This window comes from Brienomyrus brachyistius, chromosome 10 (genome assembly GCF_023856365.1).
Source record: "Brienomyrus brachyistius isolate T26 chromosome 10, BBRACH_0.4, whole genome shotgun sequence".
Classification (NCBI taxonomy): domain Eukaryota; kingdom Metazoa; phylum Chordata; class Actinopteri; order Osteoglossiformes; family Mormyridae; genus Brienomyrus; species Brienomyrus brachyistius.
The window spans coordinates 10,188,270-10,208,392 of NC_064542.1; the positions used below are offsets into that span (position 1 = coordinate 10,188,270).

The following is a 20,123-nucleotide window of genomic DNA, read 5'->3' on the forward strand; positions in this document are numbered from 1 at the left end:
TCAAACATGCCCATAAACGTATTAGTGGCCCCTGCCCTTCACCAGTCAGAACATGTGAGGCACATCGGTCTGCGTTCTCCTCCAGCATGCTAAGAAGCTTTCCGACATAAACAGGTGCATGGACTGCTCTGCAGTGCAGTTGTGGAAATGCAGACATCAGCTAGAGCCCCTGGACCCCTGGTCCTTTCTACAGGCACCTCAGTCACAGCGCGGCAACGCCCTGAATCCACGTGAGTCCACGTCGTGAATCATGGCAAAGCCACTAGCCTGAACACCCAGCCTCTGGACAGGGTACCTGCTAGAAATGAGAAGCACGTCACCTCGCATGGCATCTCCAAGGGATCCATGCACGCCTTCAATTTCCTGTACTGTTTTATTCAAATGTGAAGTCACAGATCGAGGGCAGAGGTACTTGTGCAATGAATGTCGGAAAAAATGATTCTGGTATAAAATAAGCTACACGTAAAGGCTGAAAGTCGTGCCGACTCCAAAATCGGCATGTGATTTCTCACCTTTGACAGCAGCTTTTTTTAAATTCAGGCGTGTGTGGCCTGGTGAACGCGTACACAGCCGCCAGTGGGCGCCCTGCTGGGGCTCTGCGCGGCTCGGGCAACGGCGGCTCGGGCTTCGCACGGATCCGGAAGCAGCGCTTCCCGGCCCGCCGGCTGATCCAGTGCCGCCGGTTCCCGCGCAGCGCGGGCACGAATTGAGCGGCGCGGCGTCTTGTACTTTGTCTCCGCTGCTCCCGGTTCTGCATAAAATATTAAGTGTTAAAAAAGCAATCTACAGTCATTTACTATCTACACAAAACAATAGCGGAGCTGATCAAACTGCTTCACTGAACAGTAAACAGTCTATATATCCCTAAATTTGGAAGGGGGGGCGACCACAGCGTGTTCCTGCGACCGTCCCAAGTTTTGTTTTATTTTATTTTTATTTTTTATTTTGAGTGTTTAATGTATTAAAAAGGCTGGGGTAATGAATTATAATCTTTAATGCACGGAGCGATCGATACTGGGAGAGAATAAATCAGCTTTTTACTCGGCGCGTCTGAGGCTTTAATACACTGGGCGAGATGAAGGTGGGGAGAGAGCTGGTGGGGTTGGGGGCTGGAGGGGGGGGCGCTGATGTAGGTACACTGCAAGAGAAACAGAGGTCAAGAGAGGCGGGGGAGTGCGATGCAGAAAAGAGGGGAAAGAGAGGTTGTGTAGGAAGACTGAAGGACAGTGGGAGGGACGGTGTTGCCATGGGACCGGGGAGAGGCGACCGAAAGTGAGACGCATTCAGGTTTTTCCGTGAGGGACGGGATGTGAGGCGCTCCTGCCCTAAATAAAAGTGAATAAAGTGAAGCGTGTGCATCCGCACGGTGACGGCAGTGCCTCGCGTATCGGAGCCCCCGCTTACGTGCTTCACGTGCAGCCCATCGGCCCTCCTGTGGCGCACGGGGATCGGGGGTCTTTTTCCGAAAGACCTCAGATTCTCAGACTTTAAAAGAGAAGTAGAGACGAGGCTCTTAGGAAGCCAGGCTGCAACATCGTGAGACTGCTCGTTTTAAAAAGCTTTCATAGACACAGAATGATAAGTAAATCTCGCCCGTTCTCACGCTTTTTTGCCTTGAATTTAAAAAGCAACCCCATCTGGCCCCATTGTTCCTGGGCTTCTAGAAGGTTTTTTTTGTATCATAGTATGTGAACTCAGTGGAGCGGTGCCCGAAGGGAGCCGGCGTGCATGCGTGTGTTTGAGAGGGGTATGCAGCTCTGATGTGCATTCACAGTAGCCAGTCAAGCTTAGCTAGTCAATAATGGAGAACTCGGTGTTTTGGGAAGCCAGGATTAAACTTTGATGGTGAAGGCAGGAAGAGAGGAGTGGAGCTGGGGAGGCTGGCACCGTTAACGTCACATCATTTCTCACGTTTCATTATTTAATGTCCTGGAGGGAGGGGGAAAACAACCCGCATTTACGTTTCCTCCACAGCTGTGGTTCTTTAATGTTTAACACCGCGCGCTGTTTATGCGTGTGTGCATGTGTGTGTGTGTTTGGCTGGATGTAAACACTGATGTTGTACTCTGTCAGTGTACTGTGTGCCTGTGTGTTTGTTTTTGAGTGTATCTAAGTATTGATACTGTAACCGCTGTGTAGACTGCGATTTGACCACTCTGGAGTTTACCATTTATCTGGACTTTGATTTGTCTATATTTTAATTGTCGGACAGCCCATGTACCATTAGATATACAGATAAAATCTTAATTAGCAAAAAAATATGCTGCTAGATTCCTCTTTTGGTCACAGTTAGAGGTCCATTTAGAATCCAGCCTTATGGCACTTTTCCACTGGCATTCAGGAACCGAGCTGAACCGCAGAAACCATATACAGTGCGGTTCCAGCTCGCTTTGGTTTTCCACCGCTGAAGGGTCGGCTCGGTAAAGGCGGGGTTTGGAGAGTGACAGTCACGTAAAACTGAAAATACACTTATTTACTGTTCACGTGGTGTACATTCACAATGTGCAATTATATATGTATAATATATTTGTTACCGTATGCTAATTTCCACTAGCCCATCTGTGGTGTTATACAAGTATCAAGTGCTTGCGGTCTTAGCTTATGCTTGCGTAAATTTGCATTACAAATCCATTTCGTTCAGCTCTTCTATAATACTTCTTAAGCAGGAGGCTGGGAGTTTTCAACACAGCTCGGTTCTTGGTGGCAATGGAAAATTGCTATTAGCCTATGAAAATGCATTGAAAATGACTAATATGCACAAACGAATGGTTGTGTCTCCTTCACCATTCAGCCTCTCCCTCCATATTGAGTGCCCTTGGTTGAGAGAGACCCTTCTGAAAACAATCAGCTGGCTTTAATAACTTGCAAGGTTCCCCAGGCGAGACACCTGCCCATCCCAATAGTGTCAGCAGTCCATCAGCATAACCCCAACACTGACCCCTGGTGGCTGTACAGCGAATGTTCTTCCTCCAGTTTTAGGCCTGGGAGCAGCCTTGGAGTTGTATTAGAAGTGACAGTGTCAAATTAACACCCCTGATTTTAAAGAGGCTTTTAGGAAATGGGTGTGAAATGTTTGTCCCTCTACCCAATAACTTTTCTTATGCAATTCTAAGGTGACAAACGCTTAAAACCTGATGTACCCCAGTTTCCAAATGGCAATTAAGTCTTATTATTGAATGTTTATGGTTTGTGTATTAGGATTATAAGCATCACTGTAATGCCATAGTTTTTCTAATTCACAATCTAGATTTTTACCCGATCAACTGAAAAGCTCAGTGTATGTAGATGCAAACCCATCAACTACTTAAGATTCATTCATGTAAATAATCTAAACATATTTAATGGATTAACTCCCCGAAAACACACTAGAACATAATTTTGTTCCTTTTCCATGGATCTCAGAAATGGTTCAGTGAACTTTATTAAATAAAAATTCCCAAGTTTATTAATTTCTTTTCCCTTTTTTGGTTAAAATTCTTTATACAGAAATACCATCAGTTCGGTAAAATTAACTTGTCATAATAGTTCAGATTTTAAAACATCTTTATGCAAAATAACAATCGCATTAACATCTTTATCAGTTCAATCCATCATCATGTCATTTTCACAAACTTTTTTTTTTTTTGGCTGTGCAAACAATCAGCATTGTTTACCTTTCCTGCAAATTATAAAACATTTAGAAGCCCATTTAAAATGAAAACAACTTAAAAACAATCGCTGAAGATGACAGCAGTAACTCCAACCAAATGAAAAAAGCAATGTAACAAAACTGGATACATTCAGTCGGAGCAGGATTTTTGCACATGTATAAACCAACAACAATTATATAAAGCATGACAGGAAAACATCAAGCCGGTGGCTTCCCACGGCAGTGGTACATTGTGGCGAGAGCAATGTGTGTCAAAGGCTACAGTGATGGACACCATGTTCACCACACCACCTGCTTAAAGGGCAGGTCACATGATCAGCGACCATGTCTGAAATGGCAGGTGGGTAACCCACTACTCCGACAGGTAGGGTAATCAATACAAATACAAAAAAGTAAAAAACAAAATCAAAAAGTAAAAAAAAAGTAATCTAAATAATTAAAGCTGTATTGCAAGTTTTAAAGAATGGATAAATCAGTTTTTCAGACCAAAAGATGAATGAAGTCTTTTTCAAATGCATCGGTGTATCAGTGCACTGGTCTTTCCCTGACCCCTTACAGGACCCTGACCCCTTACAGGACCCTGACCCCTTACAGGACCCTGACCCACAGGATGGGACGACCCGGCTCTTCTGGCACATCTGCTTTTTTTGTTCTTGGGTTTCTTGGGTCTTTGGGGTCTTTAGTAGTTAAGCACTACAGCTGAACTCCAATCAGCTCAAAGTGACGGTTCGCAGCCATCCATAGGCTCAAAATGAGGTGCAAGAAAAAAAAAAAACAAAGAATGTATCAAATTTGTATATAAAAATCCATCTATATTTAAAAAGACAACTTTAGTGCCGTAAGGATACTTTTCATGTTCTCAATACTCGACTTGTAAGGACTAAAATACTTTTTTTCCCTTGTGCTTGCAATACTCATACAGTAAATTTTGGTTTCTTGGTTGGAAGAGAGTGTCAAGTCTGCAGAGAGACCACCATGCAAGTCCAGGAGGAACTCTCCTTCCTAGGAGACCCGTCATCTGCCGACCAAACCCCCACTGGGCCTCGGGGAGGCGCACTCAAAGTGGGGGCAGCCACGACGGGCGATTCTGAGACAAACATGTCCCATGTGGAAACATGCTCTGCTGAGGACTGCACTGGAGGCTGTGAAATGAGATGGGGGGGGGGGGATTATAGCAAAACGAGCAAGTATGGGGGTTAAAATCCAAGAGCGATATAGGAGGGAGAACCAAATCCGTCAAGCTGTATTTGTTCTGAAAGCAAGGCTGCCCCATCCTGGGGGGGGGATACTACTAAACAAGGTGACCCTGTTCGCCATCTACCACTGTGTGGAATACAAACTCCCCCCAGCCCTGAAGATCTGTGGTTCTGAAACAACCATACTGTCCGTGGGCACTGGGATTGTCACCCCTGAGGGCACGGGACAGACAGACCGGGAAGTGCTGAACTGGAGTTTCCCCCCCCCCAAAATCCAGCAGTCCTCTGTCTCTCTGCTGGGTTTTCAAGTGGCTGTGTTGGGTTGGGTGAGCTGATCCTGGAACAGCCTTGGGGGGGGGGGGGAGTGTCAGCAGGTTCCTACTTCTAGCTTTGGGCCGTGGGCTCTGAGCCGGGAGCCACCCGTGTCTTGCTGGTTCCCACAGTTGGGGCCTGTGGAACCGCAGTGGAGGACGAAGAGGAGGAGGAGGATGAGGAGGAGCTGCGTCGTGTCTCCACGCCCGTGCTGGTCATCTTCATCTTGCGGCGCTTGGCCAGGGGAGCGTTGTCCACACTCTTCAAGAAGAAGCCCTCACGCTTGCCCTTATTGAAGGCCTGCCGGAGAAGAGGGACAGTGAGGAGGCGCAGAGTGCGGGGCGGTAAACAATGGAGGGAAAGAGAGAAGGAGCTGGGGGATGGATGATGATGGATGGAAAATGTTAGACGGGAGGAGCGAGGAAACCAACCTTGAAGGTGGCGTTGACGTAGGTGCGGACGGTAGGGCCGCTGGATTCCAGCACGTCGGGGGTGCGCAGGGGTGTGGAGGAGAGGGCCCCCCCGCCCTGCAGCCACTCATTCTCCCGCAAGGCAGAGAGCTTCAGTCGCTTTTCAGGGTCCACAGTCAGCAGGCCTGGAATGCAGCTGGGGGTGAGTGAACGCCATACAGCAACACAGCACAGGTAGGGGGGCGCCAGGGGGCACACAGGCTCCTACCTCTGACCAGCTCTTTGGCCTCCTCAGACACTCCCCTCCAGGCCTCCCCCTCCAGTGAGAAGTCCCCCTCCTTTATTTTGCGCATGATGTCGGCGACGTGCGACAGCGGCATCCTTTTCAGCTCGCTCTGGAAGGGCACCTGCCCCGACAGCATGGTGTACTGCAGGAGACAGCGATCCGCCATCAGTGCTGATGTCTTGCCATGTTCTACGAAAACACCGACGGGATGCGCTTCCCAGAAACGCTTCGTACATTTAACAATCTATCAAAATGTTGCATTTACGACAGGGGCTTGGCTCCAAATAACTATACACTTAGATTACAATGAGCCAATCAGTCGCTGTGTGCTTGTCTCCCCATTGGTGACTTTCTGTTTCTGATCAGTGAGTGACACTACACTGGAGTTCCACCCAGCACAGGTTTCAGAGATACATCTTACATCGACAGGCCTCGGCGAGGGATAGGTGAACAGAGTGACTGCCTGGAGACAAAAACAGGCAGCGAGGAGGGACAGATAGAGACGGACGGCACAGAAAGAGAGACAGGTGCAGATGAGATACCAGGATGACCCCGAGGCTCCAGAGGTCGCAGGCCTGGTCGTAGCCGGTGCTGTGGAAGAGCTCAGGGGCGGCGTATTGCAGCGTGAAGCAGGGGGTCTGCAGGGGGGCGCTCCCGGCCGGGCAGAGGCGCGCGAAGCCAAAGTCGATGAGCTTCAGGACCGCATCCTCGCCCTCGTCCGCGAACAGCACGTTCTGTGGGGGGGAGGGGGATTCATTCCTCATTAACATCTCAAAGACGAGAAGAGGCTACTGACTATCCTAATAAAGGCATTACGAGTGACAGCTGGGTGGAACTCTGCATCCAGCAATGTCCAGACTTCCACAGTAGGAACATCCCATAATGAAGACTTAAGCTTTATTAAAAAAGACACTGAACACTGTCGGCAGAAGGCGCCATTGGCTGGTGACTGCTGACATCATTAAGATTCGGGGTACATCTGGAGTCTGATTTTGGGTGTATAATCCATGACGGTAGCTGACGGCTGACTATTCGCTCATTACACAGTTACTCATTAAGCAGCTTGTCTTAGACAGCTAATGACCCCCCCCCCCCCACTGCAGCAGATAGCGCTTTACAAAAGGAGGGAAGCGTCTATCAGTGAGAGATACACTGGCGAGATGGTGTCCACACGGCCTCCTTCTTCGGATGGCAATTCGCCACGCAGCCAACGCTGTCACCAGGCAGCGGCCCTTAGCGACGAGCGCACCGGTTGCTAAGGCTCCAGCTGCCAGTCACGTGCAGTGAATATTCATGTGGGAAGGGGCAGAGCCCACCTATCCTAAGACAGCAGGACATTCAGAGCACTTAGATTCACCTTTATTTACTTCTCAGAGGCTCAACCAGCATCCAACACTCCTGCAGTCGCTGGGGTCGGGGCCGTTCATAAAGGGCCGACCGCAACGATCTGAACCCACAGGCTTCCGGACAGGGGCGCAAACCTCTCACCCACCAAGTGACACCACTCCCGAAAATAAGGGACGTTGCACACACTTGCGTCATCCTTGCCACACTAATCTTCACTGTATCACTCCGATTTTAGCATAGGCACAGCTGCAGCGAGCACTTAAAACAGCAGCTCTTTTTCATGCCGTATTGAGTATTTCGGGTGAATTCGGGGACAAACTTCCTTCCCCGGTCATACCTCAGGCTTCAGGTCGCGGTGGACGACTCCAGCGTCATGCATGAAGCTGACGGCCGACACCAGGCTCCGCATCAGCTGGCTGGCCTCGCCCTCCCCAAACAGCTTCTTCCTCTTAATCCGCTCCAGCAGCTCACCCCCCCGCAGCAGCTCCATCACCAAGTACATGTGGTACTAGACAGGGGGCGGGGTCATGTGACCGCGTCATGTGACATACAGCATAAGCAGTAAGGATGCACTGTGTGTGTGTGGTATGTGTGTTGAGATACCTGGTCATGGAAGACGTCATACAGCTTGACGATGTTGGGGTGGTCCTCACACTGCCTCAGGGCTGCTATCTCTCGCTGGGTGTTGGACTCCATCCTAGAAGAGTCGCAAACAGCACGATGTTAACATTAAGCCGCAAACTGCGCCGTTCAATCACACTCCCTGAGAGCAAGTTACTCAGGGACACACGGGTCACTTTCAGCGTGCTTTCAGGATGTGTAAGATTGCGGTTTGGCATTTATTTCTGAAAATGAGATTAAGTTGCACAGGAAGTTGTACAACTTGCATCTTTAACAATGCTTTACTTACACATTAGTTTAAACTGTTTTGTTTAAACATTTTTTAAATCCCAATAAAGTCTAATGTCACCTGCAATGTCAATGGATTGGACTGCAGTGACTAGAATGTCAATTGCAGTCTGCATGCGCTTATTAAAACATAGTTTAGTGGGGGAAAAAAAGGAAAAGCACTATTCTTAGCTGCAGACGATGTCTTAGACTTCATGTCTGCCCCCCTCTATGCCAAGGCTGTTTATTCCAATTGCACACGCAACAAGGACAGGAAGTAGCGGACAGGTGGTCTCACCTTCGGCTCACTATCTTAACGGCGTACTCCTGCCCGGTCTGCTTGTGTCGACATTTTCTGCACACAGAGAAGCTGCCTTCGCCCAACGGCGTCTCCTGCAGGCAGAGCTCGTACTGCTGAAAGAACTGGGAGTCCTGAAGGGAGCAACAGGAAAAAGGCACCTTGACATTAGTGCTCAGGCCCGCGTGGCGCTGACGCCACCATCACCCTAAGCCACTGTCGCATTATTCATCGTTAAGTGCTTTCAGGCGGCCATTTTGCAAGAGGTTTTGTATACAGACACACCAAGTCATTCTTGAAGACAAAAAACAAATTAATACCATTAATTTAGTTCAAAACGTTAAACCTATAAATGCTTTAAAACCTGTATTACTACCTATTTGATACTGGCAAAAAAAAACAGCATGACTATTCACCGTAATGTAGATGTGAGTGTACCTGCACACACACCCACTTGGTACACTGCGCACTCAAGCTGAGGTGGTGCCAGCCGTCCACCCTATCAGAGTGAGAGTGACGTGGACACGCCCCTGGGCATGTGGCCCCGCCCCCATGCATGTAGCCCCGCCCCTTGTTGACAGTAGCCAGCTGCTTGGAGGAGACAGAAGGTCTGCTGCCCGCAATGCAGACGCCTGCAGCTAACATGCGACGGGCCCCGCCTGGGCAGGCATGCGTGGTCAAACGGAGCCAGGGCAGAGGGGCCCTCCAAGGCGAGGGAGTCTTCCCCTCCTCTTTTCCATACCCTCTGGATTTCAGCTTATCTTCTGTACATGCTAATCAACTACTTTGTAATTGTTAATTTCAGTTTCATGGCAGGAAGAATAATAATTTCAGTCTTGAGGCAATAAGAAACACGCCATGTATTGATATTTTTTAATTACAGCAATATACAGAGGCTGTTTGTTTCAGGCCTGAGCCTGAGTCACTCTGCCAAGGCAGCTTGGCCGTGTTCATGCCACATTCATGAATATTCAGTGTCCGCATCCTGACTCTCAAGCTGTGCCTCAACCCAAACTGTGATTCGCCTGCTAAACCGGTAATTATCATCAAATAATACTGATGACATTGACTAAAATTATGCATCATCAACCGTCGTGCAGGAAAATCCAAGTGACCTGGAACACTCCAGTATGCCAGTTACAGTACTGCGCAAAAAAGAAAACGATGTTTAAATGATTTTTAATGGTCTTCATGTTGGCATAAATCCATGATACCTCAGCTTAGCTTATTTCAAAATCTCTTGTAGTCACCCCAGTATTTGCAGCAAACTATCAACTACCCCACCCTGTTCAGGTAATCAATACATCACTCTTTACTGAATTACGTTAATTAATTAATTCCAAATACTTGGAACGGCTAAAGTGCATTTGAGGAGAGGTTTGGGAACTAACTCTTTGAAGAACAAGAAATTCTTTTTTGTTCAGTTAATGTATTAACTTAATTTACATATGTTCTATTGTAAAAAAAAATTTCTGAGGAAATATACATTTACTACCCAGATAAATAGTCCTACACATTTTCTTTGCATAAGACTTTTGCACAGCACTGTGTGTGTTTGTATATTACACTGGACTAAGCAGCTCCCTGATTACCTTGCAAAGTCATTTCCACACTAAATAATTTGGTACCTTCAATGTAGCACTACGTTCCACGCTGGCAGAACCGGGCCGGTCGGGGCTCGTCTGTGCCTCCAGAATGTCCCCCATCACAGCGTTGCGGTTGAACAGAATAGAGGGAGCAATGAACGAGTATCCCTGTAAGAGAAGGGCAAGAAAAAACCCAGGAAGTCACATCGTAGCAAGTCATCATGTCTCTGTTATGATGGACATATCTCTGAAAGGTGAAGATGTACTTAAAAATGTCTCCATCCTCTTATGATGTGCATCATACATCAGCGTCACTGCAACGTTTAATTCCAGGAGTCTGTTGGGTTGTGGTATTTATCTGCAGGGTGCTGATAACACTGTGTGTTGATGTATGTTCAGGATGCTGCCCTTCACCTGAGCCTTGAAGATCGAGCTCACCGCCCCCCCCCCCCAGGGGAGAATACCTGGAAAAGCCTGTCCGTGCTCGGGGGGGTGCTGGCTGGGGAGTAGATGGGCTCCATGCCTGTGAATTCCTCGGCGAAGTTGCCGACGTCGAGCTCATTCCTCAGCTCGGGACGGAAGGGCGTGGCCACCTTCTTCTCAGCCAGGTCTGCCCAGTTCAGTCCCTGGGGGGGGGGGGGGGGTCAGAGGCAGGTTTATGGCCCAAAGACCTGCAAACCTAGACCCTGATGACCACAGGGTCCCACGGTGCACCATACAGATCCAGCAATTTCCCGCACTAATACGGAGTTTTCATGGTTCCGCGAGTTTCCACCACAAAAAACCAGGCCAGAAAAAACCGCTCCAGCAGCACCACAGAAAATCTGGTCTCAGAATTTGGCACCGTAATGTCAGTGAAATTGGGACGGGCTGTCGTGTTTAAACCTTCCTCATACCCAGAAAATTCGATCCATAACTGATACAGTTTTGTCTCGTATTGCAGGTGCCAGCTTATTACCAGAATAACGTTAAATCTTTTTATGTTCTGTGGAAAATGAAAGATTGATCTGCTGGCCAGATTTAATAATAAAGTATAAATATGTTGCAGGTTGAATCAATAAAGTATTGTGGTGCTTGAGTGGTGAAGAGATGTAGCAGACAGCAACAAGCAGACAGCGAGTTAAATTTCCACCAGCACACATAACAAATCCAACAAAAAACAGAATTCACATGGACCTTTACTCTCACTTCCATTCACGTAACATTTCATTCTTTTCTGAAATCAGTGGAAACGCAGACAGGTTCTCAAAAGGCAACAAGCGAAAACCAGCTCAGCAGGCTCCATGTTGGTGGAAACGAGGTAAAAGTGTGCTGCCTTCGCTAACTGGAGAGGAAATCTCCTCACCTACTGCTACAGGCGCCAGTCGCTTTTTAATAACAGCGTCTCACAAAACCTGCAGGACGGCGGCCCTTTAAGGTGAGAGCTGCTGTCTCCTGATGGCATCATGACACACCACAGTCAGCTGGGCTGACTGCTAGCGGATGGGCGGCAGCGTGCGAGAGGAACCTTGAAAAAGGGATGTCCCTTGATCTCTTCGGCCCCCCGGGGCCCGGAGCCCAGCCTCTTACGGGGGTCCTTCACCAGCAGCTTGCGCAGGAGGTCCCGGGCAAGGGGGCTGATCTCCGGAGGGAATGGGGGTTCGCAGTGCAGAATCCGCCTGAGGGGAGGCATGAGGACTGAGGGGGGGCAACAGCTAGAGGCAAACACATCACCATGGTGATGGATGAGAGGGATGAGAAGCTGCTCTGTTTCTGTGCAGTGTGTTTTTAGATAATAATTCAGTATCCACTCATAATATATGAAATTAAGGATTCTCCTTTGGTGAACCAGAACTCTGGTACTAATGTTAGGCGATAGGTACCGTGTCCGAGCAGGTTTGACCCCCAAAATCCAGTTCGTCTGACTAGCACGATTGCTCCATGTAATGTCCATGAAGAGGTGGGCTTGGGCACAGTATGCATGTAGTGTGATAGCAAATCAAGCCCGAGCACAGACATGACATCAATGGTGCAATTGGTCAGTCATGCTCGGGCAGAGGCACAGTACAAGCCAACCGTGCGAAGTGTGGGTATGATGTCTGAAAACTAGTGGCCAGAGACTCCACCCCACTCACCTGGACACCTCAGACTGGGAATTCTTCTCCCCCTCCAAGGTGAACGGCGATGCCCCCGTCAGGAACTCAAACATAAGTATCCCCAAACTCCACCAGTCCACTGACTGCATGGGAAGAGTAACACCAAGCAGTCAGGAAAGCAGAGACAAGGTGGCAGTTTTCCGATTAACATCCAGTGCTGGAGGATTCTGTGATAAATAAAGGTGCTTTGGGAGGCCCTGCGGACTGTTCACGATGGAACCGAGTTATGGAACTTAAAAATCTCAATGAAGCAAGAGCCCAGTATTTAATGAATGGTGTCATTAAGTCAACTACCACCATGTTTAAGGCACAGACTCTAGTACTGAGAGCCGACTCCCCCCCCAGCCCATGACAGACAGAGCCAACCGCCACCTTGCCGTGCCCAGTCTTCCCCCTGATGATCTCTGGGGCCATGTACTCAATGGTTCCACAGAACGAGTATGTGCGCTCCTTCTGTCAAGACACGGACACACATGCACTAAATCACACACGTGTACACAGAACTGTAACCTAAACACACCAACTGTAACCTAAACACACCAAGACAGAGTGTTTCACAAAGCCTACAACATAAGTTGCCCGATCAGAACAGATATACTTGATATTTTCATCTGGTGTCCGAGTTCTACAGTCCGACGGAGTTCTACACTAATTCAGCTTGTGGATTTTTTTATAGGAATAATTACCTGAACAGATGCCCTCATTAGTGATGTCTTTAGTAGAGATAAGGAGCTAATCAAGATTAAAAAGCTAAAACAATACCCTAGATGACCAGTATTGGACACCAGTTTTACTCAACATACTATTAGGAATTTACTTACCTCCTCCCCCAGGAACTCTTTGCTCAGGCCAAAGTCAGTGAGAACCACATGTCCCTCACTGTCCAGCAAAATGTTTTCCAGTTTGATGTCTCTGTAGATGATGCCAAGCTGTGCAGTGATGGAGAGAGAGAGAGAGAGAGAGAGAGAGAGAGACAAAGGCATGTTTTATATTGTAGTCACATTTGGTTACATTCTGTTGGGGAAATTAGACGATACAGAAGAGTCTTAAAAAGCAAAGGCAGCACATGTTAAAACGGATCAAGGTTAAAAAGGAAAGACAAAGATTAAAAGGTTGAGGAATGAAGTCCATGCACGTTAACAGATGTAGGGGGGGGATTAAGAGAAAGCGGGATCTAGTGGAAATAGCAGCCGGAACAGCAAAGTAAGTTCCTGGGCAACTCAAACATAAAAGGAGATCATGACAAGAAAAATGCAGGCAGATACCTTATGCAGATGCTCTAGGGCCAAGATGATTTCCCCGATGTAGATTCGCACCTCATCCTCCGAGAAGTGGTCCCGCTGATACAGGTGGGTGAACATCTCTCCACCACTGACATAATCTGCATGCAGACATTTCACACCAACGCTCTGATGCAGTATATTCAAAATGAAGGCATTTACACCACACACACAATTTGCATTCATGTCATTGTGACTCTCCATTCATTTCTATGGGAAAAACCCAAGCAGTGACAACCTTAACCATATACAATCAAACAGAATACGAGCTTTTTTGCCGTTTGTTTCTTCATTGCAGTCGCAGCTTTTTATCAAATTGAATTGTCCCCACAGGGTCAAAATAATTATTTAATCAAACCCCCCCACACTCCTCACTCACACAGAGACTTAAAATGTAAATAAAAACAGGGGCAGATTTACCAACAGATTTACTAGCTTTTCCATACCAGTCATTCATGAAGAAGCTTTGGTATAAACACCAACTCGGAAAAGACTCGCAGCTCACTGTGCAGCACACGCGCAGCCAAACTCGCAGCTCACTGTGCTGCACACGCGCAGCCAAACTCGCAGCTCACTGTGCTGCACACGCGCAGCCAAACTCGCAGCTCACTGTGCAGCACACGCGCAGCCAAACTCACAGCTCACTGTGCTGCACACGCGCAGCCAAACTCGCAGCTCACTGTGCTGCACACACACAGCCAAACTGATACAACATAGCCCAGAGCGGCCTCCCCCAAAGGGACAGCCTGAACCCCTCTCCCCCTACTTCTCTCACCTAGGATGAGGTGCAGCTTGGCGTGCGTCTGGAAGGCATAGTGCAACGTCACCAGGAAGGGTGACTGGCGAATGTGCTCCAACACCTGCCGCTCGGTGCGCGTGTGCTCCGCCGTCTTGGCCTTCTGGATGATGGCCGCCTTCTTCAACACCTGCCAAGTTCGCACACGAGGACCGACGCAGACACCAAAACAATCTCAATGGCTTACTTTCAGAATCAAGAATGTTTAAAAAAAAAAAAAAAAAAATAGAATATATACATATATATCTATATATATGCACACCCATTTTACATTTTAAAATGTTTATATTGGAGGTTATTGATTATGTTCCCCAAAGGTCCAGATTTCACCAGGCACACAAAGGGGTCCAGACTACATTGTGTTCTGAACCGAAGTTGCAATTTAAGTACCGCTAGTTTATATTAATATAAACAGACCTGTGATACTCCTACTCGTACAAACTAGTAGGACACAAATTAAGATTTTGATTGGCCCGACACCAAGAGGGCAAATTGTATCATCAGTTCCCAGCCCACTGCCATCCTGGCTTAGGGTCCCAAAAAACGGTCGGTCAGGTATCGGGACTCATATCAGGATACCAGCCCTGGTATTACTTGGTATCAGATCAAAACAAAAATCAGCAAAAATTCCTGACAAATGACCCACTGAATGACAGACTGTGGGGCCCTTCAGTTTCTAACATAAAGAGACCTGTGATACTCCTACTCGTACAAACATAGCATCTTTAAGGCTCCCACTGTGCTACTGGAATACATTCATAATATAATAACGAGATGTCACGGTTCCGCACCTGAGTGCTCTGACCTAACGGAGCGTCTGCGTACCTTCATGGCGTACAGCTTCCCTTTGTCGTGCCCGCTGTTCTTCCTCACCAGAAACACCTTCCCATATGCTGGAGAGCGGCAGGACATTCCAGCACAGAGCAGACAGCAGGGGATTCCCCCAGAGTGGACAGCAGGGGATTCCCCCAGAGTGGACAGCAGGGGATTCCCCCAGAGTGGACAGCAGACACACAGAGTGAAGATTAGGATTACTGTATCAGAAGGCAGGCGGCACAGAGTATAACGTCAGCATTACTCTGACAGGGGATGGTCCATATCCATGTAAGTGTGACAGATGACAGAAAAGACGGTATAAGTATGGAAACAGTTTGCCAGAGTGAGGACTGGCACCAGCAGTTTGCTAAGTCAGAGACCCCCAGGAGGTGTCACCCAGGGCAACGGTGCCCCTCGCATTTGCCAGAATCCACCTGTGACTAGACAGTGCCGCTTCTGCCTGCCACATAGCTAACAACCCGCTCATGTTCGAAATGTCAAACAGCTTCACACATACTTTGCATTTTGGTTTCCGTTAACATTTGGGATCCTTCGCCAACCAGTTGCAATATTTGGGATTGGCAAGCCAAGCAGATGAAAACCTGCATTTCCCCACTGAGAGTCGCAAATTACCAGGTAGCCTACATCAGTATCTCTTGCTGGAGATTAATCAAGCGTGCACTCCACAGATTCACCCACACTGCTTGGTTTGGGACGTTACTGTTCAATTTATACTCGGTGCATATTCTTGCTCTGGCAACCAGCTCACATTTGTAATTTAATCAGAAGTGAATCCAGATGTTTTTTTAGAACACATAGTAGGCCAATTTGTAGCCTGTCTGAAAAAACCAAAATATTTCCTTTCCTTTTTTCCGTACTTATCCAGACTTGTTTGGAAAGAAGGGTAGTGATTTTTATCGTGTATGATGATGTCACTTTAGATTCTCACCTAACAATTTTTGTCTCCATACTTATACGATTAAGTGCTTATTTAACCTTCATAGATACAAACTTACCCACCAATGACTGTATCTCCTTCCCTGACTGACTGAATTAACTGTAATTTACTGACAAGTCTGACTGTGAAGTTTAAGTCTTCCAGACCGTAACCCTGAAGTACGTAACCACAACGTCCACCAGAAGATCTGATTAAAAATTCCTTCTGTGAACTACCATATTCTGAAAAGATGTTAGGCTTTATGCTTGTCTTATCCTCACAGCATTTCCTTATTGAACAACCCAAGGAACAAATATCCCAGAAGCCTGCTGGGCTATCAGACATGGCTCCAGGGACGTCCATGGGTCAGCTGGATGGAGTGAGATTTTCAATTCGGGATAAGTCTGCACAGGCATTTTCATGTATTTAACAGCTCTGTTACCTTGTGTAGGGTATAGGGTTTGCAAACTACCCCAACTCTTTCGATGCAGCTAATTTTAAGTTTATAATGGAATAATACAGATTTGTTGTAGGATTTCTTGCGTGAGCACGAGTCTGAAAGTGTGACACGCCAGATGCATATGAGCTGGCAACCCTGTGCATTTCATCTGAAAGCCAACATTCTGCTCTCTTAGCAGACTTAAGACTTTATGTGTGCAACTGAATAAAAACGAATCTAAATTCAGCAGGGTTGCCAACTTGGGTCAGCTGGCTGGTCTGAGATGTTTATGAGACAAGTCTGCACACACATGCACAAGCATTTACATGTGTGTAACAGTGCTATCGCCCTGTAAATAGTCTGTAGGTTTTGCAAAGTACCCCAATGCATCTGACATAGCTAATTTTAGGATTGTAATGGAATAATACAGATTTGCCATAAGATTTCCTGCATGAGCGTGTCTGAAAGTGCGAGTGTCACGCCAGATGTGTGAGATGCCCTGGGTAATCTACGGCTTCTTATGTTGAAATCAGACTGTCTTCTGTAACTCACCTCCGGTTCCAAGCACCTTCAGGAGTTCAAAGTTCTCCATCCCTACTTTCTCAGTGTGTCCTGTAAGGTTAGCTAAAAAAATAACAATACAGATAACTTTAAAAACGGTTCTCAGTGAGTCTACAGAGGTACGTACATAAATTAACCTTCCAATTAGTTGTTTTTCACTGCCTTCCATAGACTTACAAATATTACTTTCATCTCTATTGTATTATATGCATCGTGCAAGGATAACTCAGGCATATATATTATCCAGAGATAATGTTTAGACTTACCGACAGTCATAATAAAATGCATCTTTTGGATTTAAAGTTATTTGCAATTATCAATCAAGAAGCTTAGATGCCTCGACGCTGATGGCACCTTATTGGCAGGACAGTGGGGGGTAACAGGGCATCACGAGACACACTAAGCACAGCACGTACCGTTGGTGAGCTGATGTTTAATAGTGCACATCTCCTCCCGGACCTCCTCACCGGTGTCCTCGCCGCTGCTTCCCGAGCTGTCTCCTGACATGGTGCGTATGGACGCCTCTGCTTATTTCCGTCTCTAATATTTACACAGCAAAATGTGTGATACACAACACGGCACGGGTGCGAAAGTCCGGGTGCAAATTAGCGAGAGAGACAATAAAGAAAATGCCCTTGGACGGATTTCAGTGTGAGATCACGCTCATGCTTGCAGTGCAGAGTCGACGCGCATTTACTTCTCTTTATTTGCACTCGGGGTGGCCCCCATTGCCATACAAATCTGACACAAATCCGCGCAGTTAGCCCTCTTTCTTCCGTGCATGTCCTGTCGCAGATTAATATACTAGAGGTTTATGCAGAATCAGACGTCGGGATTAGCGTTGTGCGGGTCAGCTACATTCGGGCTGTGAGCACGTCTTGATTTATTCCCCCTCCGGCTTTTATTAGCTCAAACTAATAGACCTTCGTAAAACAGCACCGCCATGCTGAAGTGGACCGGATCCGTGTCACTCCTGTCATGGTCTTCTCGATATACAGATTTCCTCTTTTTTCCTCCGGCGATACCGCAGTAGCCAGCAGTCCGCACTTTAGCACCGGGGACAAGCCTAGCTACAGTGCGGCCGAATGCTCAACGTCTGTCGGCGGGGACGCTTCCGTTCCCATTGATCGCGGTCATTTTCTCGCCGAGTGTCATTAGTTAATGCCCATGATGCTGCCGGTCGCCGATCGCGGGCTAGCTAGACTGGTTAACGCTGCTTCCTCGCGTACAGCGCTGACACCGGCTCTGCGAGCGGGGTCAGGCTTTCACGCCGCTCTTTCGGGGTACGGGCTCAGGGTGCACTAGCCTTCACATTGACAGAATGCAAACAAGCAGACATACGCGATGCATGCAACGTCAATTTACTACACAAAAATTAAGAAACCGTTCAAGCGCTCCGCCGCTGCAGCGCTTCCGGATGTTAAGAGAAACGCTACTGCGATAAATGTTCGCCTCTGATCCCCTGTAGGAAACAAACGTGAACAACTATTTAAAAATGTAGTGTAGTCTTGTTTTGTGCGTGCGAGATGTTTTAGCTACGGAAGCCGAAAAGTCCCAGACTGCCTTTCAGGCGCAGCTCGAGCCGGGAGGAGCGTCTGGGGTTGTGCAATACTGAGAGGAAGGAAGGGGGCGGACTGCGAAAAAGAGGAACGGCTTCCAGCCAGGGGGGCGTGGGGCTGACGGCAGAAAATCAAAAACCTGTTTTAAGATGAGTATGTCCCGCGCATAACCCTGCTGGGGGGGATTTATCCCTTTGTGCAACTGCTCTGAAGCGTGGTCAGTTTTATTTATGTGAAAGCCCAAGGTGTATACATGGCGCATCTTGTGAGGAATTCTGAAAAAACAAATGAATTGCAGATCCATAGTAAAGTCTTCCTGAGTTAGTTTTACCCTTTGCATCTGTTTGTGCTTACATGTGAGGCGAGTGTGCAGTGACACAGCACATCTTTGGCCCAGATTTTATTCCTCCCATATTTTCAACCCAGTTTGCTTTGCTTTTCATGTCTTCTTTCAGATGCAGCCACCCACCACGCCCCACTCACTCCCAGATTCCCCGGGGCAGGGTGTGGATAGTGCTCACACAATGTGCGTCGAGCCAAAACGGATCACATGACACAGTAAAAAGCAAGTGTCCACTAATCTGAAGTGCAGTGCATCACCGGTGGAAAACAGAATGTGAGGCATTGGAACGTTAGCTAATCAACAGCGCGACCTGGCAGCATGACATGGCCAGAAGCACCGTTCGGTTTGTGTCCACTCTCTGCACCCCTGCTGCCGGTGCATGCGTGTCACTAGGACTATCACATAGGGCAGGGGGGCACATTGCTGGTCCCGGAAGCCCCATGTTAAGCATATGAACTCAAGAACTTCATTAATAGATCAAGAACCTAACTACACTTTCCATAATTACTTCTAAGAGCAATATGATGAATGGAATATGTGAAATAATTGTATATTATGTTAAGGATTTTCATTTTTGACCAAATGAATCCTGGGTTGTTCCCTGCCCCCCCCCCCAACCCAGAATAGGATAAGTATTTATAGAAAATGGATGGATAGATGGACAAAATGAATCCAGTTAATTGCATGAATGATTTGGATGCTAAGCTAAACACTAGCATGTGAAGTGTCTCCAGGAAGAAACTGAGAAACAATATCCCATAATGCTCCAGTGTTTGAATGTACTGCCTTTTTTAACCAGATTGCCATTGTTAAGGTTATTATTGTCATCAAAAGATCTTTTGTGCCCCCTTCTCAGCATGTCTTACCTAAGCAAAGTCCTGAGATCATTGGGCCGTCTGGCACACAAGCTCCCCGGTCCTCAGTTGGTGCTGAGCCAGTCACATTTCTCAATGTTGACAGTTGTGATGTGTACAACAATACCACATCACAACTGTCAGGATGCTCTCGGGTGTTTGACTGGCACGCATGGGGCAGCACCTGCTCTTATCGTGCGCGAGATCATAGCGCCACGTCCATTACCACTTAGTGCAAATGGCACCCAGAGTGGATACAGTGGCGTACAGAAAGCCTGGCTCACAGGATGTTTGTTTTGGTTCCAAATCGTTAGGTTTCATCCTTTTCACATGGTATATGTTTCTATAGCCACCTAGAAAAACCAGTCATATGCTTTGTTTCATTTTCAGTGTCATGCGAAAACTGTTACACACCCAAGGGAGGCACATGC

At 47.4% G+C, this 20,123-nt stretch overlaps 1 protein-coding gene across 1 annotated transcript; it reads right to left on the minus strand.

Moving 5' to 3' along the window:
- Positions 1 to 3,418: 3,418 nt before the first annotated feature.
- On the minus strand, positions 3,419 to 18,520 carry rps6ka4 (ribosomal protein S6 kinase, polypeptide 4). The gene is made up of 18 exons (XM_049027911.1): positions 17,353 to 18,520; positions 16,928 to 16,999; positions 15,009 to 15,076; positions 14,163 to 14,313; positions 13,373 to 13,488; positions 12,929 to 13,036; positions 12,480 to 12,560; positions 12,087 to 12,190; positions 11,480 to 11,630; positions 10,437 to 10,598; positions 10,015 to 10,140; positions 8,387 to 8,520; positions 7,804 to 7,897; positions 7,538 to 7,708; positions 6,396 to 6,587; positions 5,836 to 5,995; positions 5,589 to 5,752; positions 3,419 to 5,457 (listed from the first exon to the last, which is right to left on the minus strand). Exons 1-18 carry the CDS (start codon positions 17,441 to 17,443, stop codon positions 5,230 to 5,232), a joined length of 2,373 nt encoding a protein of 790 aa, XP_048883868.1. The 5' UTR covers positions 17,444 to 18,520; the 3' UTR covers positions 3,419 to 5,229.
- Positions 18,521 to 20,123: the final 1,603 nt, after the last annotated feature.

What these genes read in the sequence shown, in the direction of transcription:
- rps6ka4 (XM_049027911.1), bottom strand. Translation starts at nt 17,443, where the DNA reads ATGTCAGGAGACAGCTCGGGAAGCAGCGGCGAGGACACCGGTGAGGAG. An exon ending in GGAAGCTGTACGCCATGAAG is followed by an intron (nt 14,314 to 15,008) that starts GTACGCAGACGC and finishes CGAACTTGGCAG; the next exon opens with GTGTTGAAGAAGGCGGCCAT. An exon ending in GTTAAGATAGTGAGCCGAAG is followed by an intron (nt 7,898 to 8,386) that starts GTGAGACCACCT and finishes CGACTCTTCTAG; the next exon opens with GATGGAGTCCAACACCCAGC.